The 25,182-nt window shown below is 45.3% G+C and overlaps 1 protein-coding gene across 1 annotated transcript in view; it reads left to right on the top strand.

The window, feature by feature from the left end:
* LOC131291337 (probable serine/threonine-protein kinase DDB_G0276461) overlaps positions 1-25,182 on the top strand; it is a 56,856-nt gene that overhangs the window by 5,984 nt on the left and 25,690 nt on the right. Inside the window, exons 2-3 of the mRNA XM_058320538.1 lie at positions 6,198-6,426; positions 6,523-6,884. Coding sequence (XP_058176521.1) covers positions 6,198-6,426; positions 6,523-6,884 — 591 coding nt within the window. The remainder of the gene's footprint in view (positions 1-6,197; positions 6,427-6,522; positions 6,885-25,182) is intronic.

The raw sequence follows: 25,182 nt of genomic DNA, 5'->3' as shown, positions 1-25,182 counted from the left end.
TCCTATTTCAATCGTTCAACACAATTGATCTTGATTACATTAATGTTTCATTACTACGAATTGTTTGAATTTGAATTTATTTTAATTTTAAAAGGCACAATGTGTTACATTGCAAAATATTTGCAGCTTAAGAATCGCAATCGTTTCGCAGAAGCGAAATGAAAGTTTCGCAAAATGAACTGCTTATCACGTTGTTGGCCTGTGTTGACCTTGAACCGATCGAGAAGCTTTCCTAGCCATCGTGTTCCTACCACGATAAAACCGCATCCAATGCAATGCTGGCTCGTGTGGAAGCGGTGTAGGCACGGGTTGAATGTTTCCCGAGCTCCCGAGCCGTAACTTGCAACGCTCAATGCATAATTGATGTTTGACGGTCATTCCTTAGCTGCAGCTGAAAGGTGGAGATGGAGGGGGGGGGGGGGGGATGAGAAGCTGTGAAAACCCTCGTTCCCAGTGCGATGCTGGCCTGGGCTGACCACCGCCGAACCATCTGCTCTGGCTTTTCAGATGTGGCGAGCGCACCCTATCGGGTTTTGAATTGAGTTTCACTTTTCCCCGGAGAAGCGTGGTGCAAAAGGAAAGGAGCGGTGAGGGGAATTAAATCTGACACCGAGATGCAGGTACCAGGGCCCGGTCAAACATCGGAAGCAGGCGGGTGGATGTATCATGTTCGTAAGACTAATTTAGTATCCTGACCATTACATCGCTCACGTGGCCCTTTTGCTTCCATTTTTGCCCTTTGGTGCATAATTTTGAAATGATTTCGCTTCACCACGAACCTGCACCGTTATGGTGCAGAGTGTTGATGTGGTAAGTGAAGTTCACCTACTCTTGCCAAGCGAAACAAATACGATAGAAGCCTTAATACGGAAGGGAAATTTTAAATGCATAACCTATCGGTCGAAAGAAGTTCTGTGCTTTACTTCGTGAGTTCTCATAATTAACCTCGTAATACAAATTTTCCGAATGAGAAAATTATAGAATTATTGAGAAACGAACTTGACACTCACAAAAAAAAAAACAACTCAACCATGCAGATCATAAATCTCCCTTTATTCCACGCAAAGTAAGCGAAATTGCATAGAATTGAAAAATAATTATTAATAGAGCCAGCATAAACCAGAACTGAGTGAAAAGTACTACCTGCGAATAAGCTTACCACAAATTAAAATTCAGTGTAAATAGCAAATGGAACAACGTGTCCTTGTGTTATACTATAATGTGTAAAATGTGTAAATTGTTGCATGATGATTTAGTATCCAAAATAAAAGAAGAAAACAACGTTAAGTGAAATGAGAACAAGAAGATAATTCAACATAAACATAACACAGGCGCACAAAGTTGATTTTTATTTGGAAGAAAGAAGATGCTCGTCGACCGAAATCGAAGGGTTCAAGTATTGAACCCTCTGGGTTATGCATTTATTATTACTTGCAGTACTGATTTTATTTGAAGCAATGAGCACTTACATTATAACAGATAAAATAATGCATAGACAAACATCATTAAACGTAGGATTGGGCGTAGGTTTTATAAAGAGAGAAAGAGTGTTTATCAGCGATTGGGTCGTCACGAGTTGTTGTCTCGGAGCTAGAATAGAACCAAGTATCCCGCTATCGTTAACTTCGCCCGGGCCCTTCTGGCGCAGTACAAACACATCAAAGTACATAGGAGAGCGGTAAAAAAAGGTGACTGGAATAGTTTTTCCAACCGGCGTGTGCCTGGGTACCGTTCCCCGGAGATTACTTTCGTCCCGTGTAGGCGAGTACGTGCCAAAAAACCGTCCAGCTTTGGAATCCTCCGGCGAGGGACAGAAGGACCCTCAACGGTTCGCCTGCCGCTCCTACGCAGACGAATGCTGGCTTGACAGGCGGCGTATGACTTTCGACGCCTGTCTTCCCTTCAACGAGCTCGAGTGGATGGATTCTGGCCGGAATGCGGTACGGCATCCACGAGGAAGAAGTTTGTCCAGCGCTGGAGAGACCGGGAAGTAAAGGTTGAGGGGTGTCCAGCGTTTGTGCGAGACCGGCGCTGCTTGTAATTACATTTTGATTGACAGAACTGAGCAGCAGCTTTGCGAGAAAGGGGGGGGGGGCAACTTTCAGGGCTTGGGGAGCTTGGAGTGACCGATCCGAGAGTCCTAAAGATAGCCGTGGACGTGAATGATGGCGTTTCCAATCCGCCTAGGACCCATCTGGCATCTGTTCGGAACTTTCCCTACGCCGCTACATACGCATAATTATCTTTTCTGTTTCTGGAAAAAAAGTGTTCAGCTAAGTACAGTCATTTACAAAATTAAATATAAAAAAGAATGTAAGTGTGCTTCCGACACCAGCATTCTTTTTGTTTGTTTGCGTCTTTACCAAACACTTACATATCAAAGTAAACCTCACATAAAATGCTAACGATTGTCATATCATGATTGACATTTGATTTCGAATTGTTTGTGACAGCTCAATAAACGAAAACTTTTTCTGCAAAATGTTACATGACTGCACAAGAAATTTTCGTATTTCATTTCTTTTCAAATGAAAATTATTTTCTTCTGTTTTTTTTTTTTCATACCAATTTAAAAGATGCCCTTCTTAAGTATTTTTTCATTAATATTTGGGATTTTTTTATCTGTCATTCAACTTCATCTCTCTGTCATTCAGATTCATGAATCTCAACCTAATCTACCCATCTCTCATGAACATCTTTTTTGTTCAATTTATTTATTTAACCATACATTTACACGCAGATGCATTTGGCTCCACCAGGTGCATAATGCCCCCCTTCCCCCTACGTAAACTTGACGCACGACGAAGAATGCGGCATCGTGCAAGCGATGAGAAAATTTGTAGCTTCCCACCCCGGTGGGAAATTCCAAAGACGGCTCCCGGAAGCACGCCTTTCGCTTGACGGCAGGCATGTTGCCGTCACTAAAGCGAGAATTCATCGATCACAGCTTCCCCCGGCGTGGCTTCCCTTAGCCCAAAAAAAAAAAAAAAGGAAAACATTGCCCACGAGGCGTTCACTCTTCGCTTTCGTGCATTGTCAGAGCATTTTTTTTATTTGCCTCTTCTATCGGTCAACTTTATTCTGTCCCCCTGCCGGCAATCCTCCCGACAAAACCGCAATATTACGCCAGTGACGGCAGTGACACGTCACTCAACGGGCCGCCATTACAATGCAGCGAGTTTTTCGTCATTTCCGTACCGCCAGCTGGCACGGAAACGCTCCATTATCGGTCCGTTCGACGGCTCGTTACGGATGCTGATGGGGTAACGCTGCGCCTCTGGGTGCAAGAATAAACCAGCAGGTAACCGATCCGCTGGTTCATTCCCGGCAAAATATTCATCATTTTTATGACACCCGCTGAAGGGTTCTTTGTCCTGATGTGCCTGAGCATCGGATGAACAAATTTAATCCTGGGGCTGACCAACGATTCAAAACAATTTTCATGTTTTTATTTAAAAATCAAAATTAAAGTAACGGCATGAAGGCTATTCATATACTAGAAACCATTTTCGAGCTCTTTAGAATGATCTCCTGTGAATTGTCGGATCAGTACAACATTCATTAGTCACAAAAGTCTAAATATATTGAGCATGAACAACTGGTTGACAAACGTCAAACGTTGACTGTCAATGAAGTGTGTGACAGGCAATTCGGCACTTGTCACGAAACTGATGAAGTATTGCATAGTCTATAAGAGCATAGTCTATAAGAAGTCTTAGTATCGTAAAAAACAAGTATAAGTATTTGTTTTATAACCAAATGTTATCGAAAATGGTTGAACTTAAAAAAATGTTCTAAATAGGAAGCCTAGTTTTTTTCATGGTGTACAAAATTTAAATAACATTTTAACTAAAATTGTTGTACTAAGAAACTGTACTAAACGAGACTGATAGTTTTACGCTATATTTAATGTTTGATTTACATTTTGGTATGTGGTTTTGAATGGGATTTTGCGAGAAAACCGTCGAGTTCTCATCATCACTGCAAATATTTGTTTGTTTTACATCAGATGTGCAAATAGCATCGCGATGCATTCGTTCATATTTGTAAAACAAACGACTACTCCTTATTTGCAATGTAATTTCATTTAGGTAATATTACAACATATGTGGTTCCATTTGTATGTTTCCACTTTATCTCAAGTGTTAACCTTTCCGGTTAAACACATACCAAATTGTTTACCCATGTTTTCATGACTTTTGTCATGCGGGTTGTTACTCCGCTTCGCGCTGCAGCGAACGTACGTTGATGATTGCGGGCCAGTCTCGGTCCGTGTCGCTACTTCAAACAGTAGGTCTCGAGAGGCTTTCCAGTCGCGGGAAGGGGGGGAGGAAAACTCAAACATAACGCCAGGTAGAGGGCGCCCCATCGTGATGACATACCACAGGACCGCACCCTGCCGTGGGTCCCTGCGACCTTGCGGTGCAGACAGTCCGCATCAAGGATTGCGGCGGCTCGGTTTGGGAATCACACGCGCTTAACGGCGGCGATGTCAGCGAACGTTTTGAAGGGCGCGACATGCCAAGTGGACCTGGGGCCAGTGCGATAGTGTCCAGATGGGGAAGCATAAAGCGACCCAGCAGTGACGCCCGCCAAACTGCCAAATCGATCGAACATCGGACGGCTGTGCCGGTTTTTATGGCCCTTTCCGGTAAACCTGGTGTTGGTCGGAGCTGGAAATGGAAAATCAACTAGAGCAGGGTGGTGGTCTTTGGGGGGTTTATTGGTCCTGCACTGGAGGGCGTTCTGTTGCGGGACTGTCGTTAAATCGATAGGACGCAGGAAAGGACCACCAACGAGCGAGCTAAATTAGCGTCGCATAAGTAACCGAACAACAGCCGCGCGCCCCGTCAGAGCAACAGAGCAATTATTGGCGCACACGAGGGAATATGGCCGGCGACAACAGCATGACAAGCCCACGCCTCGGAGGAGACGACGCGGCGTGGAACAATGTCTATGATGGATTTTAGGACTTTATTGAACGTATGATTGGTATCCAAAGTCCTCCAGAGAGCCTGGAATTACTTGCCCGGCTTCGTAACGCCTCGCTAAGGTGCCTTTGTGTGACATTAGCGACTGTCATCCGCTACGCCGGGCGGGTAGCGAATCGGCTCTTCCGTACCTGTCAAGTCTGTACCGAAATCAAACGCCACGTTTGCGGCAGACGTGCCGGTAGACTTGGGAATACCAGGTGCGACAGGCATTTGACGTATATTCAAAGCAACCCCTTGGAGTACGACTAAAATAACGGAAAAAGGAAGAACCTCAACAAAGGCGGCAAGCACTCCGGCTCCCACAGTGGTTCTTCGTGTCGCCGCCCGCAAATCCCACCTTCCAACTCCCACGACACTCTAGGCACAATCAATCACGTACGCTATCGAACGCAACAACATTCCCGCAGGCTTCCGACATCCCCAGTCGGACGGGGTGCGAAGTAAGAAATCGTAGGTAGACATGAAATGCTGCCCCACCAGAACACGTATACAACCACCAACTTGCGGATACGTTATCAGAATGTAATTACATCGTTTCCTGCAGGTAAGCGAGCAGGGTCGAGCGAGGCGTTCCGCAACCGACTTGGAACCGTGAGCGTTAGGGACTATAGTTGTCAGAAGAACGGCGGAATGGGGTGCATCCCAAGGTTGTAGAGTTTCCTCTGGAACTGAGCCACAGCAAACGTGCTCCTACAAACTAGTTCAGCTGGAAAATTACCATAATAACGCATACATAACGATGAAGTAACGAAGCACCAGCAACTAAGTGTGAAGATTTATAAAGATCTGAGATTTGAAAACCTGTCTTACTTTAACAGTATTTCGGCGCACAGTGATCTTCCAAGTCATCGCTTCGTTTAAAGTTATGTTACTTCTCTCTTTTCTGTGAGTTCGTTACTGTGGACTGTTTGAGGGATTTACAATATCAGATTATACGAACAACTATGTGGACTACTTGCCATTAGGAGCCCATGGGTTTACTACACTCTGTAGATGTAAGCTGGTTCTTGCATTACATTTCCACCTTGAAAAAGTGAGTGATCACTTCAGTATTTACTACATCTCAGGTTTTCAATCAAGAGGTTCTGACATGGTATAGTAACGCAAAGTACACAAATATCTGAAGACTCCTATATCTGTAGCTCTGTATCTCCCAGAGGCGCAATTTGATTGAACGATCGTTTGGTATCTACTTCTCCACAGAAAGGAGCAACCCTCGTCCACCTCGCAAGGCATATGGGCGACTGAGTGGCGATTCGGACGACGTCCAGGCGCTGCAGCAGCTTCGCTACGATGCGTCGACGTCACAAATGGCGCCGCCGCCACCGGACGGCGGTAAGTTGATAGATCTGACGGAAGGCAGTGCCACTGCACCGGATGCCACAGGCAACGGTTGCTGCAGCTCCAACACCGGTTTCGGCTGTCATAATCAGGGCCCAATGAAAACCAGCCACAGCGCTGGCAGCGCCAAGAGCATGGTCAACAACAACAACTATAGCACCAGTTGCAGCAACAACAATATCAACAGCGTGAACAACAACAACAATTACTACTACTGCAACAACTACGGCAGCAACTACAGCAACGGGGCAGCCTCCAACGCCGTCAACAACAATCACACTGTCAACGGTGTCAACAGCTACAACCAACATGGCGTCCGGCATCAACCGGGCGTAGCGGAAGGCCCGTACCAGCCGACCGCATCGGCCTCAACCAAGGCGAATGTTGGCAAGGGAGCCGATTGCACCGAGGACGTCAACCAGAACCACTCCAACTACAACGAAACCGACTCCGAGTTTGAGCTGGACAGCAAAATCACCGAACAGCGGCTAGAGGAGCAAGCGCTCTCGCGGCTGCACGCGATGGCCCTTGCGGAGGAGGACGATTATGGTGAGTTCGCATGATTCAGCTTCCAGCTGGACATCGTGTTTTGGTTACCGAGAGTTTCTGCTCTTTATTTTAGTACAATTTAGTACAAATAATGCCAAGATTTGATGCCTTTGTGTTTTGCAAACATTGTAATGCAATTTCAAACAAGGTACAATGTACAAAGTTGTCGGAAAAAGGGTTTCCTATCTCTGACTGCCGCTGTTTGCGTTTTAATTGGAATTTTCCACTTCCAACACGGTACGCGCCATTCCCGGAACCATTATTTTGGGGAGCCCATGGTAGCGCCGTTCGCCCACCTCACTCTCCTCAGTGTAGATGTAATTTTGCTATTCGCGCCGAAAATACCCAAACGAACGATGCAGATTTTGGCACGGAGTAACGCGCCAATAGACGCGTCGCCATCGTGTCATCATGTGTGGGATGTGTTAGGGGGTTTTTTAAATGAATTTACCTGTCTGCCTCAATCCTCCACCAACAAAGTAGGTTTCATGTCCCGGACCCGAAACGGTTCTACGAGCTATTCCGTCGACCTACGTCACGAGTGACGTATACGGCCTCGTAGTAAACTGTCACTGCCAATATCAGACCAGTCGTTTTACTTTTCTATCCCTTGTCTCTCGCTTGTGTGAGTGTGTGGCCTGGTGGTTCTAATTATTGCTAATTGATTGGCCTGTTAGTCAATGAAATTAGTACAAATTGAGTTTTCTCTGCCTGGTGTGTTTTCTCAACACTTGCTCCCATCCTTAAATAACATTGTTGCTGTGCGCAGACCGGCATCCTTCGATGCATCGTTTTAGTTCTTCATTTCAGTTCTTTACTAAATGATGTTTAAATGTTTACTACCATTCTATTTACTATTCGATGTTTTACCTTCTGTATGTTTGTTTATTAATATCATTGCGAAATTCATTGACGTTTGATTACATTTTTATCAACATTGATTGTTTTTTGCTGTTATCATTTATCATTTTACACTTCTGTTTTTGTTAGTACTGCATTTTGAGTGATAAAAACAAAGCCCCAATTGGGACAAGACAATTATGTACCTGCCAGCTGAACCGGACATAATGTAAAAGAATAGTTGACGATGCCGTAGCTTGGAGATGCTGCTAATAATTGAAAAATAATGAACTAAGGCAACGGCGAGCATTCCACCGTGCGACACTCTTCACTGCGTACCAAAGTGACAGATGGCACAGTGGCGGTGGATCTTCTGACAGACAGGGAATCACTCAAGTGTGCTTGTGCTCCATTCATTGCTTACCGACCGAGCAACAACAAAATAAAATTTAAAAAAAAAACCCCTCCAAAGCTACGCGAGCTCGTCAGGTTGTATTCCGCCACGCGGAAGGTTCAGTTTTTAATTCGAAAAAAAAGGCAAAACAGTATGTGTACAAACGCGAATCACTACGCGGGGTAATGAATGAACAAAATTAACGACCATGGAAGTGAAGCGGCGCGCAGACATCAATGGCTACCAGGGCGACCGGGTCGGAAAAGCACGACGAGTTGACGATTCTTGCGAAATCAACAGTTTTGGGGGCAAAACAGTAAAACAAACCGTCGCTGAACCGGACGAGGAAAACACGAGTGGGCACAAAGAAGAAACTAGCTTTCGTTTCATTTGCGGAAAGTAATTAAACGAGGCAAGAAAAGGAAGGACACCAACAGAGGGGAGGGGAAAAAACTGGCTCACACACGCTTGTTTGTGTCAAACTTAATTAGTTTTAGGTGACACTAGGAGGATGCTGCGTTCGTACGGTTCTACTTACTTGAAATTGCTTTTCGTTAAAGGAAGAGCGTCAAATGGACACGCATGAACAGTAAGTGTTCATCGAGACATATTTTGTGTTCGCTATTTGAAGCTCCAGATCCACACTTCTTCAAATGTCTCTAATTAAAAAACGAACACACTTGATGAACCTTTTTTACTCGGATCGCATTGGAAAGTCTTGAGCAGTTGAGTGTTGACTTTCTTCCCATTTTTTTCCTTCCATTGCGGGCGCGTTTCAAAAGCGAAACCTGAGCTACGGCTTGTGCACCTTCGGGAACGACTTTTGACTTTGTTCCTTCCCGAAACCCACCATCCATCTCTTTTCCGGTTCGCTCCTGTTCGGGTTGGCTTGCCCTGACATTTTTTTTTTCTCCAGAATCTACCGACCGAGCAGCAAAAGGAAAACAAAAAGTGTTCGTCATTTTCGTGAATCCACTTTGGCGATCACACTTTCCGCACACCCGTTGGGAAAATGAAACGCTGGGGGGAGGGTGGGAAAAATCCTCCGGAAGATTTTTACATTTTCCAACCACCCAAAAAAAGGCCCCCCGGCACCGGGCCCCTTTTTCTCGGTAGGTTTGTTTTTGTGTTCGGGTAGATTTTACGCTACGCTCCGGTTGACCGGTGCTCGTTTTGACCGAATTGTCACAAAATGCCCCCCCTCCTCCCTTACTACTCGTTTTTCCACCATTTTCGTGTGCTTTCTTTACTTTTTTAAGGATCTGCTTGTGCTGAAACGCAGTGTTCGCAATTTAATTATCGAATTGCAGCTCGCTCGGGCGGGCAACGGTCGGTTAGCAACGGCTTGAACGGCCTCTGCATCCCCAACCCGATGTAAAGTGTGACCGACATCAAAATGCCCGGTTTTCCCACCCGATACCCATCGAGGCGTACTGAACTATTTTAGCATTCATTCAGGCGGGGGTGTGAAGTCGATTTGCATCGCACTGTTCGCATTCCGCAAAACGTCACAGCTGCGTACGGTACGGCATTTTCCATGCGGCGGGAAAGGCGGGAAAACCCCCACCGTTCGCTAATCGGGAAAAAGCGCGCCGATATCGACGACGAAGCGATCCGCTTCAACGCGCGCCGATATTCGAATCCGGGGAAATATATTAGCAGAGCGCACCCGGTGTTTTTCCCGCCCACCCCCCCGGTGGCATGGGGAATGTTTTATTGAGAAATATTCAAAATGTCTGCAAAAGGGGGCAATGGCCGTGTGTGCGGGGAAGGATTACGCCAACGACAATATTCATGAGCACGCGCTCCGGCAAAACGAGACGGTTTGTCACCCGGCAAAACGGTGGATTCTGAAAAAAAATCCCCAGACGCACGAAACAAGCGCCCCCGGGGGAGGGGAAAGGGCTCAAGTATGCTGAGGGTGAGGGGAAAAAAGTTTTTACCCCGAACGCAATAGAAACGCCCGCGTTCGATACGAAGGATGAATGGGTGGAATACTGATGGCGCACAATAATTCCAACATGCCCTTGTGGCCCCGTTTCGCATTCACCAGCTCAAGGATGCTGTGTGTGTGTGTGTATGTCTAGTGAATGAATTTAAAATATCCATTTTCTCACCCCGCTCACTTTGTCGATGATCACCACCAATCAATTGGAAGGTTTTCCGAAACGCGTTTTCAAAAGTAACAAACATTCATTCCGGAATGATGAACAGCAAGAGAAAAATAAACTACGGTTCAAAATATTGAATTACGATTTGCAAAACCGGAATGAATCAATAGTAAAAACTCATTCCACAATGTTGTTCCACAAAAAATTAATTGCCATTTACAAAACCCAGAAAAATCAGTCACCTTTATTTGATACCGGTTGAAATTGTTTCCTCCCACATCAAACGACACCATTATGTTTTAATAAGCAGCCTATTTATACATCATACACCACCTATTTGATAACCAACAAACCATTTTTCAATATCACATTAACAGCAGCATTTCTTTTGATCGGTAAAACCATAAAACATTTTCATTTTCAGCGCTGAATATTTTATAATTGAAACGCGCGCTTGCCTTGTTCATTCGAAAAACCAACTCGCCGGACAAGCAAAGTCCCAATGAGTAACTAAAACTAGTGTAAGCGTGCACGAAAAAACTGAAAAAACTTATAAAACGGATAGAACTTGCAAAACCTTACATAAAAACTTGCAAAACTACATAAATAAACTTATTCGAGCTTTTAAAATGTGAAGGTTTTAGAGAACTGAAAATTCAAATAAGCAGCTTCGCTACTAAACCACTTTGAGCAATTGCGATAAGCCGAACATCTAACCACGTTAGGAAAAAGTCCGGAGAAAGCAAGCGAAGAATATATTTGTATTGCCCCTAACCGATTGTTCATAAAAAGCGAATCAAAGCAAGTGGATGGCAAAAATGGAAACATTGCAGAAAATTGAGAACCCATCGTCGATGCCCTAGGCCCTAGGTCGATTAGAATTTCATGATTTTGTGCACAGATAGCACGACAAAAAAAAAAAAAACGAAAAACAATGCAATCGTATTTGACGAAGGAAAATAAAATCGGAGAACCATTTCCTTCGACGTGCCAACCGGACATGGTTACTTTCCTTTTCCCGGCAAAGGAATCGATCCCGCGCGCGCAGACGGATAAACGAAGGTTTACCTACGTTATAACCTCCCCAACAGTGATCATAATTCCATTGTTCGATGGACGACGAGTTTTTCATGCCATTTTTTTTTTATTATTTTGTTTATTTTAAAAAGCGATCGATTTGGTTTGGTATTGAAAAAAATATTCCGGTTGTTGGGTGAAATGAAAAAAATTACTTTTGAAGTTCATATCCTTCCAATATTCCTTCTCTCTGCTTCTCTCTCGATAACAAAGCCATCAGGCCGGTGGCAGTAAATTTCCCAATCAGCCAATCCCCGGGTTTTCCCGTCCGTGCCCTGGCAATGGAAACCGCAAATACCGCAAGGAATCCAACAAACATATTACTGCTTCGCTCGCCAGTATGGTTCGGTTTAAACGGTTCCGGAAACACGGGGGACGAAAGAACTTCCCGAGGCTTACCGTAATTACTTCCCTTTTATTTTATTGCACCTTTCCCCCCCACGTTCCGTTACGTGTCCGGCACTCTTCGGGTGCTTAAAATGTCACACTTTAGCTTTCGAAAGGTCTCGTCTCTCCTTGATTGGGAGCCAATTTCGGCCAATTTGCCAAGTGTGGAAGGCTAGGTTTGGGTGATAACTGCTTTTTAATGGACTTACGTAAGCACTCCATGGAAGAACTCCGAGGCATTGTTGGCACTTGCGAGCACAGCAACACCACGTTTATGACGTGGTTTACTGCACGCAGATGAAGCTGGACGAAAATGGGAATGGCACTTCGCCACGACGAGAAACACGAGCGAATACGACCGGCGCAGCGTGCCAAAGTACAGCGACAATGCCATGGTGAGAGGTCGTCTGCCAGGTGAGTGTTTTGACCGGACGGTAATTAATGGCCCTACGGTAACGGGATTCGGTTGTCAAGTGATTTGTCACTGCGTATAGCTCCGTCCTTGAAGGGCGAACGAACTCTCATACGCTGTGTCTATACAGACTCTCAATTAATATGTCTATACAGGCTGAATACTGCGTGGTGCAAAAAGAAGAAGAAATTGGTAACTGAGCGCCATTTTTCCTAAACTCGTACAAAAGTTTGACATTTTGCAAAACAAATAAGTTTCTTAAAAATTCTCTCAAAACAAGATGTCTTTATGAAGTTATTTAAAAACACTGCTCTTAAATCATAGACGGTATGTATTCCCTCAATCGACCATGAGAAAATGGTTGTTATGAACTATATTCAACTCGAGTAAAGCTTAATTTCCTTCTTCTCCACTAGAACGCCATGCAGGCTGCGGTTACCTTGCGTCTATGAACAACACCGCTGTCAGTGTCATTCAAGCTTCCAGCAACGCCGTGAACAGGACAACCAAACCGATCATTGCGTTCCGCGACGCTGCACAGAACAGCTGCTGACAACGGGGTGCGGGTTTGAAAATGAAAAGTCGTTCTACACAAAAGTGGACATCGCCGGCTACCGACACGGAGTTGCATACACAGGGCAAAGAAAAAAGCATTACCGACAGCGTTTTGTGGGTTGAAGTGCGCGGTGGAAGCGCTGCGTTGTTTAAAAAAGTTAGCATACACTGCATAATTTCCATTCTTGAGAAGCGAACTCAACGCTAATACCTTCCTGTCGCAGTGAGTTTCGAATGAATTGGAAATCTACTTTGTCCCGACATCCTTTACATTCCCTACCGTCGTTCCGTGATTCTCGTTTATATCAGTTGGTTTGTAGTATTTGAGCTTGCTGAATTTTCTTGATAAAAAACAGCAACCTTCTACATCAATTAAACACAACCAGTGACTCCGCTTACATCAAACCATCGCTGCTACGTCATGAACTAATTTATGTAAGTGTAACGGTAGTGCCCGTCTTGCAAACATTTCTTTTCTCTAAGGATAACTAGCTTAGAGCAGTAGAATCAAATAGACTGCTGCTGTTCTGGAGTTTGTCTATTTATGAACTTCAATTCATTGTATCTGTATGTAGCAAGTCGCTACACTCTTACTTATTTAATAACCTATTTAAGCGAATGTTAGCCTACTGCCACATCTGGTTTGATGATCGGCTTTACAAAGATACGGACTGCGTGGTACTTTATTGGAGTCTTAAAAATCCTTTTTCGAAACCCCCACCTGTCGTATCTCTGGCTGGATGAACTTCGATTCTAAGACCTGATCTAACTGTCACTACATTTGAGGTTCCAAAATCCTTTTAGAAACTGTGAAGTTTAGAATCTCTGGTTTGACAATCTGTGTTGCTAAAATATGCACTGGCTGTCACTACATTTGAGGTTCCAGAATCCTTTTAGACTCCCTCAACTGTAGAATCTTTGGTTGGACGTCCCTCTCTGCTAAGATCTGTTCTGATTAGTACTACATTTGAGGTTCCAAAATCTGTTTAGGAACCCTGAATGGGGATATCTTTGGTTGGACGGTTTCATTTGAGGATCAAGAATTATTTTAGAAACTCTCACTCTGTAGAATCGCTAAGTTGCTAATACCTGTCGCTACATTTGAGGTTCCAGAAGAAATCTTTGGTTGGACGGTTCCATTTGAGGTTCCAGAATTCGTTTGGAAACCCTGAACTGTGGCATCTCTTGAGGTTGGACAAACCTCGTTGTGGGCGTTGAATTTACCTAAGCAAAGACTGGTGGACAAACTCACGCCTTGAGCCCGTGATTTTTCTAGTTTCCGCAAAGCAGGGTTTAGCAAAACCCTCAACCCTCGGGAGCCGTGTGTTGCGCGGTAGTCAGTAGGTATTAGTGTCCCCGGGACGTAAATCCGCTTATTGTGCGAATCTCCGACGAGCGCCGGGGCCTATCGAGAGCAAACACGGACACATCGGCTTAGCGACCGAGGGGCTCGATTGAATAATTAGATTGCCGGGCCCATTTTCGAGTTCGATTGAATGGCGCCCAACGAAGCGTGGCAGTGGTACGCGTCGCCAGTGCGTGGGAGTACCCAGCTTGGCCTGGGCCAAAACGCCGAATGTTTTCCGCCTACACCAACCAACCCCTCGTCTGGGGGGGGGGGGGGGGGGGGGGGGGGGGTGCTGGCGTTTGCACGGTGGTTAGGTTTTCCGGGAAGCTCCATCTTGAGACCCGAGTGTTCCGGGAGTGAGCGCTACGCACCTCTCGAGTGTAGCCTGCGCGACGGAGTACACGACCTCGGCTGGAGCTTTGGGTGGAATTGAGAGGCGGATTTGTCGGAGACACCATCTGTATGCCGGCGTACGTATGTGTGCATGCGTGGCTCGGGCACAAATCAAATCAAGTCAATCAATTTCGTGAAGATTTCCGGTCGACGCATCCTCAATCCCCGCAAAACGGAGCGCCGTGGATCGCTTGCCGTGAAATTGGTTGCAAAAGGAAAGGAAAATGTTGTTTCATCCCTCCCCCCCCCCCCCTCCATTCCCCTCTCCGGAAGGGGTTTTCTGCTTGTGGCAAGCCGGAATCGGTGGCAAGGTGTGATAACCAATGTCTATGCCCGGGAAGCACGTGAGTATCTGCGTGTTTGCTGAAACTTGTTTATCTAAGCCGCTCGGAGAGCCTTAGCAAAATTTGAATTTTCATCCATTTTCCCTTCCACGGTTCAGGTATTCTTCCGATTTCCCGAGAATGCAATCAATGTCAACCAATAAGCACCAGCACCTGTTCGCATCTAGGGTGTTTTCCATTTTTTTATACTAATTATTTCAGTCCAGGCGAACACATGCACGTTGTTTACGCAGCAGGATCGATGAAATTGTATCGGAAATGAAATCATCTGTTAAGCTCTCCCGAAATTGACTTTGAAAGCTGCTGTAATTCGATCCACCATTGACGACTCACAATATCTCCCACTGATTTTAATGAAGGCACCCACTTTTGGCGATTTGAGTGGCACCCAGTCTCAATGATTCAAGTAATTCTTACTCTCTCAAAGTGATACGATTCTTCAACAAGTTTTTATAAACTCGCGAACGAGTTAAAACATTCTGGATGTTTGGAGCCATCTCCCTCTGAGTGAATTAACTTCCTCTTTGCGAAGAGTTGACTCACTCACTCACTCACTCACTCTGACCCAGGTTTTTACATGACTAGTCTAGATTTTGACGTTGTAGGATTTCAACTCTTTCGGTTTAAAAGACATCAATAAACTTTGCAAGGAAATATTCTTAGATCTCCTTTTCAGTAGATTCCGCTAGACCTCCGAATAGCTTTGCAGGATTGTAGAATTCGGACTACGTGCTATCAATCTTCAGGAGCCGTCTAGCGAATAGTTGGTTGCTAATAGATGGATGTCGATTCCGTTTTCAGAGAATTTAGAATTTAGAATTCTGAAAAACTTCCTTAACTTTAACCTTTTACCTTAAGTTGTATATCACTCACGAAAAAATATGAAATGTTAGAAAGTCCTAGCAAAACGAAGATTAGCAAACGAAGGAACATAAATCTTGGATTGATCCTTTCATTAACGGGTGATGGTATCGAAACGAGACTTCAACCGGTTTTGTTGCTGCCACAGAATTTTCGGCCTAAAGGTAAACCTCAGGTTACGGCGCTTCATCAAAGGCTGGGTGCCACCGTTAATCCCCGTGGCATGATATGGCACGTACGGCAGGTCGGTTTGATGAGTCGATTTGTGCCTACGGCCACTAATTCAGTGAGTCCTCCTCGGAGAGTCCTGCATTAACATCCAACGGTGCTGCCCTCGCAAAGACGTCGTTGTCTGTCCACTCCTATTACGAAAGACTCTCCTTTCACACTCCCGGTCTTTCTCTCTCCCGCACACCCGCATTTTCACGCTCCCTACGAAAATTGGTTATGATCAGCTCACTGACAGCTGACGCCATCCCTGGCAGCTTAATCAATCCGAGAGCTGCCGCCGGGACGCCGACTTGTCATACGCAGCACACGCCCGTGCGGCAACTTCGATGACAAACCGTATATTTAAGTTCTGGTCTACCCTCCCCCCCCCCCCAGCCTCCTTCGACCCGGCCCCGGGGCTCAGAATTTCTGCTCCTCGTTCGGGTCGCCTCGCAAATCCTGCTTTATTCCATTAAACTTTCAGTTTAGCGGATAATTAAGATTGATTAAACACAGCCATGCGATACGAGCGGTAGATTCGGCCTGCATCCGAAAGGGGTAGAAGACGGTAACGGGGGACACCGACAGCGGGGGAGAACTTCTTCGGAATGAGTTCGTTAATCAGATTTGCCCGGCATGAGACGATACACACCGGCAATGACTCGGAAGGTTTTGCCGCCATATGACGGGGAGCAGCAGGACCCTAAGCCTCCCCCAGCAGAAATACTTCTCCTTTCACGTGAAGATAACTCAGCCTTTCACAGCTTCCCCGAAAACTTCCCAGCCGCACCGTGATGACGATGTTTTGACAATGACGTGCGAAAGTTAGGTACATCTTACCATTTTGCTGAGGGGCAAATGTGATATCATAAACCTGAGACAGCGATACGTACGTCAACTACAAGCAAAGTCACACACCGAGCTCACAAGTAATACGGTTATATTGGTAGCGTGTAGCCATTTTTCCTTTCGTGAACCCGAGTGTTTTTTTCCAACACTCTTCCGCGTCTTCTGTTTTGCTTCCTTTGCGGATCATCATAATTCGTAGCATCATCTAGTGTCCCTCCGTTTGTGCGTGTGCGTGTGTGTGTGTCGGCATACTGGAATCTGATCGGGAACCATCAATTTTACTGCTTCGTTGCGTGCCGAAGCATTCGGTTTTCCCCATTTCCCTCGTATTTTTATAAGCGTTTTTCCTCCTCCCGGCTTCTTTTTGTTTTCTCGATAGTCATGCACCAAATTTGATCTCGAAGCTAATAAACAACCGAATATCAGAAACACAACCAACAACAAACGCACACGCACTTGCCGGAAAAAGTTACCGTCATGATATGGGTCGATTCCGTCGCTGTTCGGTGTAGATAAAGTCACACTAGGAAACACATGACACATTGCGCCGCGCCAAGGGGGGGAGGGATTGGGCACCTGATGGTTTTGTGGCATTCGGCAAAAAACTGGAATGTTCTTTTAAAAGCTCAACCTGTCGTATATGATGCGGTTTTGGTAGCTGTGGTTGAATATTTCCAGCGATTTACTTAGTATCGATTTCGAAAGTACATTTACAGCATTCACAACCATCACCATGGATTAATCCCAACAGCCTTCAGAGCTGTACTAAGTACATTTTTAGTACAATCATATTTGACAGCATGGGGTTATAACATTTATTATGTCAACGTTTTGAGGAAACCAAGCAAAAACTAAGCTACCTAATAGTGATGGGTTCTCCCGAGCATCTTTAAACCGGCTCCGATTCCGGTTTAGTAAAACCCACGATTCCATCCGGAACCGTCCGGAGTCATCCGGAATCATCCGGAATCGTCCGGAGTCGCTAGTCGTCAGCCGGAGCTGTCGGAGCCGTCGGAGCTGTCCGGAGCTGTCTGGAGTCATTCGGAGTCATCCGGAGTCATCCGGAGTCATCCGGCTGCCGACTAGCGGCTCCGGACGACTCCGGCCGTCTCCGGACGGCTCCGGATGGCTCTGACGGCTCCGGACGGCTCCGACAGCTCCGGCTGCCGACTAGCGGCTCCGACGGCTCCGACGGCTCCGAGCTGGGAGTATTATACCTACCTTACGGAGCGGCTTCCGATATTGGTGGAGTCATTCGGAAGCGGTTCCGGTTTTTTGTCGAATTTACCCATCACTACTACCTAAGGGATATATGGGTGTAATTACCGTAGCTTGCCTCTATATTAGTGTACTACTATATTACTACAAAGGGCTGATAAGAATTGTCGCTAACTCATCTGACTTTGTTTCTAACTCACCAGTTTTTGGCTCTTACCGAAAGAATGAAAATAACCTGGGAAGGCAACGGCTGTAACTGAAAGTATTGTAAGGGGCACCTAACAATTGAGTATAGCTCAGGGCCTCCACAGTCACTTTGCGCTACATTACTTCACCAATCAATCGAATCAGAATATGCATTTGATTACTTTGTTTTCGGTTCAAGTACACAGCGTTCAGCATCAACTTGATTACTTGGGCGAAGTACGGAAAACAATTCATCCCAGAATCATCATGCGTGTGTTGTGTTTTATCGCAAAACAAGTCGCCAATCAGCAGCTATCTTCTGAAAATTCCGCAACTCACGTATAGCAAGCTTGGTTGCCGTCTGTTGCTAGCTTGTACTGTATCCAAACACGGCCACAACATCTTACTTTCAACGCAATCGAAAGCAGACGACGTTTGCCGCAAACTTATTCTATCTGCTGAACAATGCAATGCGTTCAGCACTCAGCAACTTCGCTTGATTGTTTGCGCCCGATAACCCGTGCGTTCGCGTTTCGTCCCGGACTCAATCAATACTCTCCCCGCTGCAAGGAAGAAACACTTCAAAGGGAGGAAAACCCCCACAATTGCCTAGGGAACGCTCGGAACGGTTCCATCCATCTTGCCGAACCGAACCGGCTTCCGTGGGCCTGCGGTTTGCTGGTCCGTTTGGATTTATTACTTAATATCTCCACGACGGACGTGGCGAAGCGGAAGGAGCCCCGGGGCCGAGAGCCGCAAGAAGCAGACGCAAGAAACAGAATAACACATTCACCATTGCCCCCGCCCCGCCGCGGAAGAGCGCCCCCGGGGGAAATATATATATAAGTCGGTGCCGGCATTAAGGCAGCACAATCGTGCCAAAATCGTGACAGACCGCAGCTGCGTGAAGCGTGACCGGAGGGTTTATTAATTTTGGCGGTGGCTGGGCAGGTGGCAGCCGCTCCCCGCGGGCCAAATCAGGTGCAAAATTTCCTCGATCGGCATAGCTTTTCCCGGGGACCGGGCGTGGAAAACTGGACGGGAGAGTTCGCAATTCGAATGCAGACTATCTCAATCCATCGTTTCGCTCCGTTTGCTTTTGTTGGCAAGGCTCAACTAATGATTTGCACCTTCTAATGTTTTTTTCCTTCATTCCGGTTAAGTCTTCATCCCAAAAAAGGGGTTTGATTGGGAAAATCGTGCGTGAATGTTTTCGTTGCTGTGAAAATGTCAAGCCGAGGTAAACCATCGTTTTGCTTAATTTGGATGAAACATGTAGCAAAATCAACTGAAATGAAACCTTAATTTAAAGAGTTGATAGAATAAGAAAAAATTTACGTAAACCGCAGAAAAACTAGTCAAGAATCGTAAAAAAAAACAGTGATCGAAAAGTTTTTACATCAAAGGAAAACACGTTTCACTCAGCTTTGTAGCCATTAATATAAAAAGCTGAAGACTTTTTTCCTTTATTGTAATCAAATGGAAATAAAAATAAAATAACTAAAATAGGAAATACATTTTGAACGAAACAAAAACCAACACGAACCAACAAAAAACTAAATCTAACGCTGTGGATATTGAAAAGCGTTATCTCTTAGCAGATTCAAACAAGATGCAACAAAATGATCACCTAATAAACATTTTAAATACCAAATAGACTTCAACAAGTTTAAACAAGTAGTTTTATCAATGTTTTAACATAGCTGTACTAAGTCAGATTGGTTTAATGGAGGTATTTCAGGAGGATGCAAAATAGTGTTATTAATTTTAACGTTCTGTAGAGTGAGTCCTCTTACACACAAAACGAAGTTATAAAGGTTTTATCACAGCTTTTATAATTCTTTTCTCTTAAGATGAGACTTAATGATAAGCACTAACAACATCGTTAGAACCATGTTAAAACGTAAAATGTTACTTGGGCAATATAGTTTAAATATGAGATCGAGAAGTCTAAAACCTGTTGCGTGTAGTTTAAGCTATCCATAGCCATCAGAAAACTGTTGTTAAGTATGATCAACCCAGTGTAGTACTAATCAACCCAGCAAACAATGGCAAGAAACATGTCATTTGGACTTTTATTGCGGCAAATAGCTCTTAAACGCCCATTGTGCAAAAGCGATGTTTTCCAGCTCCACGCGTTTGTTCGTTTGATGTAATTCCTTGTTTGTTAAAATCAATGTCATTACGGAATCCTTGTGCGCGTATATAAAAACGGATTGTGTTAGTATACGTGTGTGTGTGTGTGTGTGTGCATCCCTTTTGGACGTCCATTAGCGGCAATCGATGGCTTGAAACTGCTAGTTATATTCAATAAAGAGTTTGTTTGAGTTCGCGGAATCGTTAAGTACCGTAGTGTGGAAATGTACGAACGGCACTGCAAGCAGTTGGAATCGATGAAGTGCATGCTGCCCGCGCGTGTGTGTGTGTATTTCAAATAAAATAAGTTGAGCTCGTGCGGCATCTCTTTCATCTGTTCTTAGAGAAGATCTTCTCCGTTCGGTGTTGCCTGATGGGGAATTTATTTTTCCCTCATTTCTTCACTCAGCAACAGCCGGTGGTACGTTTTGCAGAAGCTTCCCCGAGGCAACTTCCACTTACTTCCGAAGAGTTTCAGTCAATTTCCGTAATTATAGCCCTCACAGCCTGCGTTCCACCGCTCGCCGCGCGCAAGTTCTCTGAAACTCCATCATTTGAGGGAAGTAAATACCCTCCTTTCGTGCGCTCCGGCCCTGACAAAGAGACACCGCTTCCCACGTGCCACGGTCCAAGCGCGTGCTGCACCATCCTGAGCATCGGCACCTCGGCACCGGGCGTGCTTTATATGAGAGCATTTTCTTATTTTCGTACAAATTATTTTCCTATCGACCAGATGCCGAAGCACAAGCACCCTCAAAGTAGGTGTGTGTGTGTGTGTATATGTGTGTGGTAGAGATAGGGTGATGTATTGCCTGGCAGTCCTGGACATCCGGCCCCGGGAAGGTCCTTCCGTCTAAAAACCCCCCCACTCGAAGCCACTTGCCACGCGCAATCGAGATGATAGGAAATGGCGTGCGGGCACGTAGAAGATGCTTGCCTGGGGTACTTAACGCTGTTAAGAATTTTCCAACCTCCTTGCAGCAACATCCCCCCACCCCCCGCTCAGCTCCTCAGCTGCCACTTCCTCATAGCTGCTACAAGTGTACCGATCGGTTTATGCTTGAACCACTGATGGCAATTTGATAGCGTTCGAAAGAAAAGGGCAGCAACACGTGCTCGTTCCGTTTCTCGAGCCCACCTTTCCGATGCTGCAGATGCTGCGCCCCGGTACAAGTGTTTAATGTTCCGAGCACCCTTTCCGGGAAAACGGTACCAAACGCGAAACGAGCCGCCTTGTGAATAGTTTTATATTTATTTTACTTTCGACTTTGAGCCTTTGAGCTGCACGTTGCACCACTCAATAATGTCCTAGTGGAAAATCAGTCATGCACCAGAACTGCCAATAAATCTACTTAGGTTGGGTCAAATTTTCCGCTTACAACCTTGCTTTTTTTTTCTACCTGCCAAAAAGTAAATGAATATTTTATTAAAACGTTTCTTAACCTTACTTGTAGAGGGTGGGGTTGAATTTAGCACATCAATTTTGTGTCGAACACACCAAACTTAACTTAATTTTGTTTATTATTATATAAACATTGTTTAACTTTAGCAGCAGATAATAAAAAATTATAATAAATGATTAATGATCAAGAACTATTGCATGACTTTTAGTAGTAAACATTCTTAATCCATGAGCCTACAGTAGCTTTTATATGTTGAAAAGATGTTTGAAGCATGAAATCCATCCACAAAACAGGAGGGTAAATTTATATTAGCTCTTTTCGTTTTGACATCGGGAAAGTTATTCTTTTTTGTAACGAAAGACAAGATGCTCACGCGAAATTAATCGATTATCGCACGTTGCAACATCATCAAGCGTTAGACGCTGCAGCGTTTTCCATCAGAAGCGATGGCCGGCCGGAAGCAGTTTTCCCAAGCGCTTCGTGAAAGACCGGGCGCCTCCATTTCGTGAAAGACTGGGCGCCTCCATTACGAGCGCCGGAAACTGAGCGGAAATGCTTTCGGACGTAAAGAAGCGAGGGTTAGGGGGAGGGGGGGGGGGGGGGGATTTGGAAATCTTGTTTCAGAAGGTTGCGAACGATTGAAATCGGTCGTTAGTTTTCGCTCTAGAACGAGCGAAGAGAATTAACTCTTAAGAGGGATGGAGGATGAGATGGGGCGGTGGCACAATTAACCCCCCCTTCTCCAGTGTTCGGTGGTGTTGAACGGATGGAAACCGAATCAATCTACTGATGCGCATTCCGTTTTCCCCTTTTCACACATTCGATTTGTGTTCGTCTCCTGAAGCTGATGACACTTTGGAGAAAGTAATTCCCACTTTATAATTGACGACGTAACTTCATAAGTCTGATGTTTTCATCATGGCCGATGATTATCGTTTAGTTGGGTTGGCAGTGTCCGGGGAGTGGACGCAAAAGACTCATGCACCACAGACGAGAGCAGCTCAATCACTCTTTCCCTTCTTTTTGTTATCTCCTCATCGTAGAGCTCTTCACTGCTTAAGCTTGGAAAAAGCGGCGCAGGGATGGAAAAGTGCCCACCACATCCCCATGGTTCGTTTGCATACCGGTCCGCATGTGGTCGAAATGCACGCCGGAGGAAATGGTCCGGGCTAATGTCCTGCGGTAGACGACGAACGCCGGAATCCACCGATCCATTAACCTAATTGCACCAACGTGGTGGATGGTGCACATTTCTTTTGCACCACGCGCTCGACGCACCCCTTCTCTCTCTCTCTCTCACCCTCCCCCCGGGGGGGTGGATGAACGGTGATTTATTTTCAATCCCAGTCAGTTTTTGCAAGACGAAAAAAAAAAATGGCGTAATGCACACCGGCGTGGCAAAAGGATTCGAACGAATGATTGATCGATTTTTGAGCTGCCCTTTGCCGTAGTCGGGCTCCGGTGTCATTGTACGCTGGCGATGGCCAGCCTGGGTGCTTTGGTAGTGCAGCACATCCCGTGCTCTTATGTAGTATATTTGATTTAAGTTAGATCCATTATTCGCTTTCCATCTTTTCCAGTAGAAGAAAATTGCTCCTGCTCGGGAGTTTGGGAAAAAAAACCACAACCCAATCCCTTAAGAAACGCAAAGGGGTGGGGGATTTGATGCGACAAAACGCTTACGCGCCTAAATGTATGTAACAGCCAACGCGTTTGAAAAGCGTTCAGATGAACTCTACTAAAAAGGTTACTTAACCTTGCGAGTCAGCAAAACCCTTGCTTGTAGCATACATTTCGAGGATGAAAACTACCCACAACGTGTTCCACCTCCACATACATTCGACGCACGGTGTGCTAGATTTGCTTTTCCGACTTACAACAAAAACAAAAAAGATTACAAAGTCAAGCGGAACAAAAGCGACATTTTAAAAACAATCAAAAGCTGATGAAAGTATTCGCTCGTGGGCGGCGTTAGGGAGGGGGGGGAGGTTGATGGGTTTCGAAAAAAGAAAAGAAACGTTTCCTTCTTCAACAAGCACCCATTTGCGGTGGGGACTGTGCCGGAGAGCGGAAGACATAACGTGACGTGGAAAGAGAAGGAGATAAAAAGAACCACCACATCTCGCACAAAATGCATTATTCATGATGCACCCGTGTTCGCCATCGATATACAACGTTGCTTGGTCGTACTCGTTCTTTTTCTGCACACACACACACACACACACACATACACACATGCTGTCGTCAGCAGAACGAGAGCTATCTTTTCTTTCCTTTTGAGTTGACTCTAAATTTCCCCTTCCCTTCGGCTCGTCACTTACGACGGGGAGGGTCACGAGATAGATTTCGTTTAACCTAATAATAAAACCACTAAAGGTTGTCCCCCTCTCCCCTCCTCGCCGTCCTCGCCCAGCTATCAGTTTAGATAAAAATTGTGCAGCACTTTTCTCGAGGCGATTCGCCCTCCGGAGCAGCGCTTGAAGAGTTTTTCAGCGCAAAAAGCAGCCCCGAGGCTCGATGAAAAGATTGATGATGGTTGCATTCACCACACACACACACACACACACACACACACATTCGCTCCACTCTCCGAGTCCTCAAGCGTTTTTCCTTGGTTCACGAAACTTGTAGCAAACACTTCCCCCTTTTCGCCAATGCAATGTGTTTTCTCTCTCGGTCTCTCCTTTGTCCAGCGCCATTTTGTTCTGCTTCATTTCAACGCTGAAGGTTTCATCACCTGCATGCATCCCTGCCATTTCTTTGCCACGAGATACACCCGTAAACTGCAACTTGTGGGGCATTAATTGAATGCAATCGAGACGCAAGCTGTGATGCATTTTTAAAGTGCACTCGTGCAAGTGGAAAACTCCCCCCGGAGCAATATGATATGAGCGTGGTAGTAAAAAACAAAGTAAAGTTTAGTTTCTGAAATTGAATTCGATCAATCACGTCGGTGAACTTTTATTGCAAAATTCTTTTGCGACTAAAGATACTTTTTGACGTGAGCGGTTCTTCGCTGAGCTAACTTTGATGAAATGAAAGTGAGGCAAGGAAAACTCAATATTAATTTAATTTACAGTCTCGATGAAACGTACTGGTTTGTATAACGATTACACAGCATCTGTGCCGGAAAACCCCGATCAATATAAGAAACCGATAAATGTTCGGAAAAGGAATCTGCTTCGCTTTCGAGTGGAAAGAAAACAACATTACATGTAACCAATCATAATCATCATCGATACGGTATGGAGGAAAGTCATGGAGTAAAATAAACGGTATCAAAAGGGGAAAAGATGATGGATGGGGTGAAAATGCTCCTAAAACTGCAGACGCAAGAAGTAAACCATCGAAACCACAACACGAATCCCGAAGCGTACGGTAATGGATGTTACACGGGAAAGCCCCGGGAACGTTCCGGGAACTGAAGAACCACGACACACATACACAGAGAGAAACTTGGGCATGTAAGTGATCCTCCGGAGGGCAATGGGACGATGGAAATAGTGTTGGGCTGGTAAGGGAAACCATTTGTCATTTTTATGGCTCCCGCAGGGCACTATGGGGAACTTGTATG

The sequence above is a fragment of the Anopheles ziemanni genome, chromosome X (genome assembly GCF_943734765.1).
Source record: "Anopheles ziemanni chromosome X, idAnoZiCoDA_A2_x.2, whole genome shotgun sequence".
Lineage (NCBI taxonomy): Eukaryota > Metazoa > Arthropoda > Insecta > Diptera > Culicidae > Anopheles > Anopheles ziemanni.
This window is presented reverse-complemented; position numbering and strand designations above follow the sequence as displayed.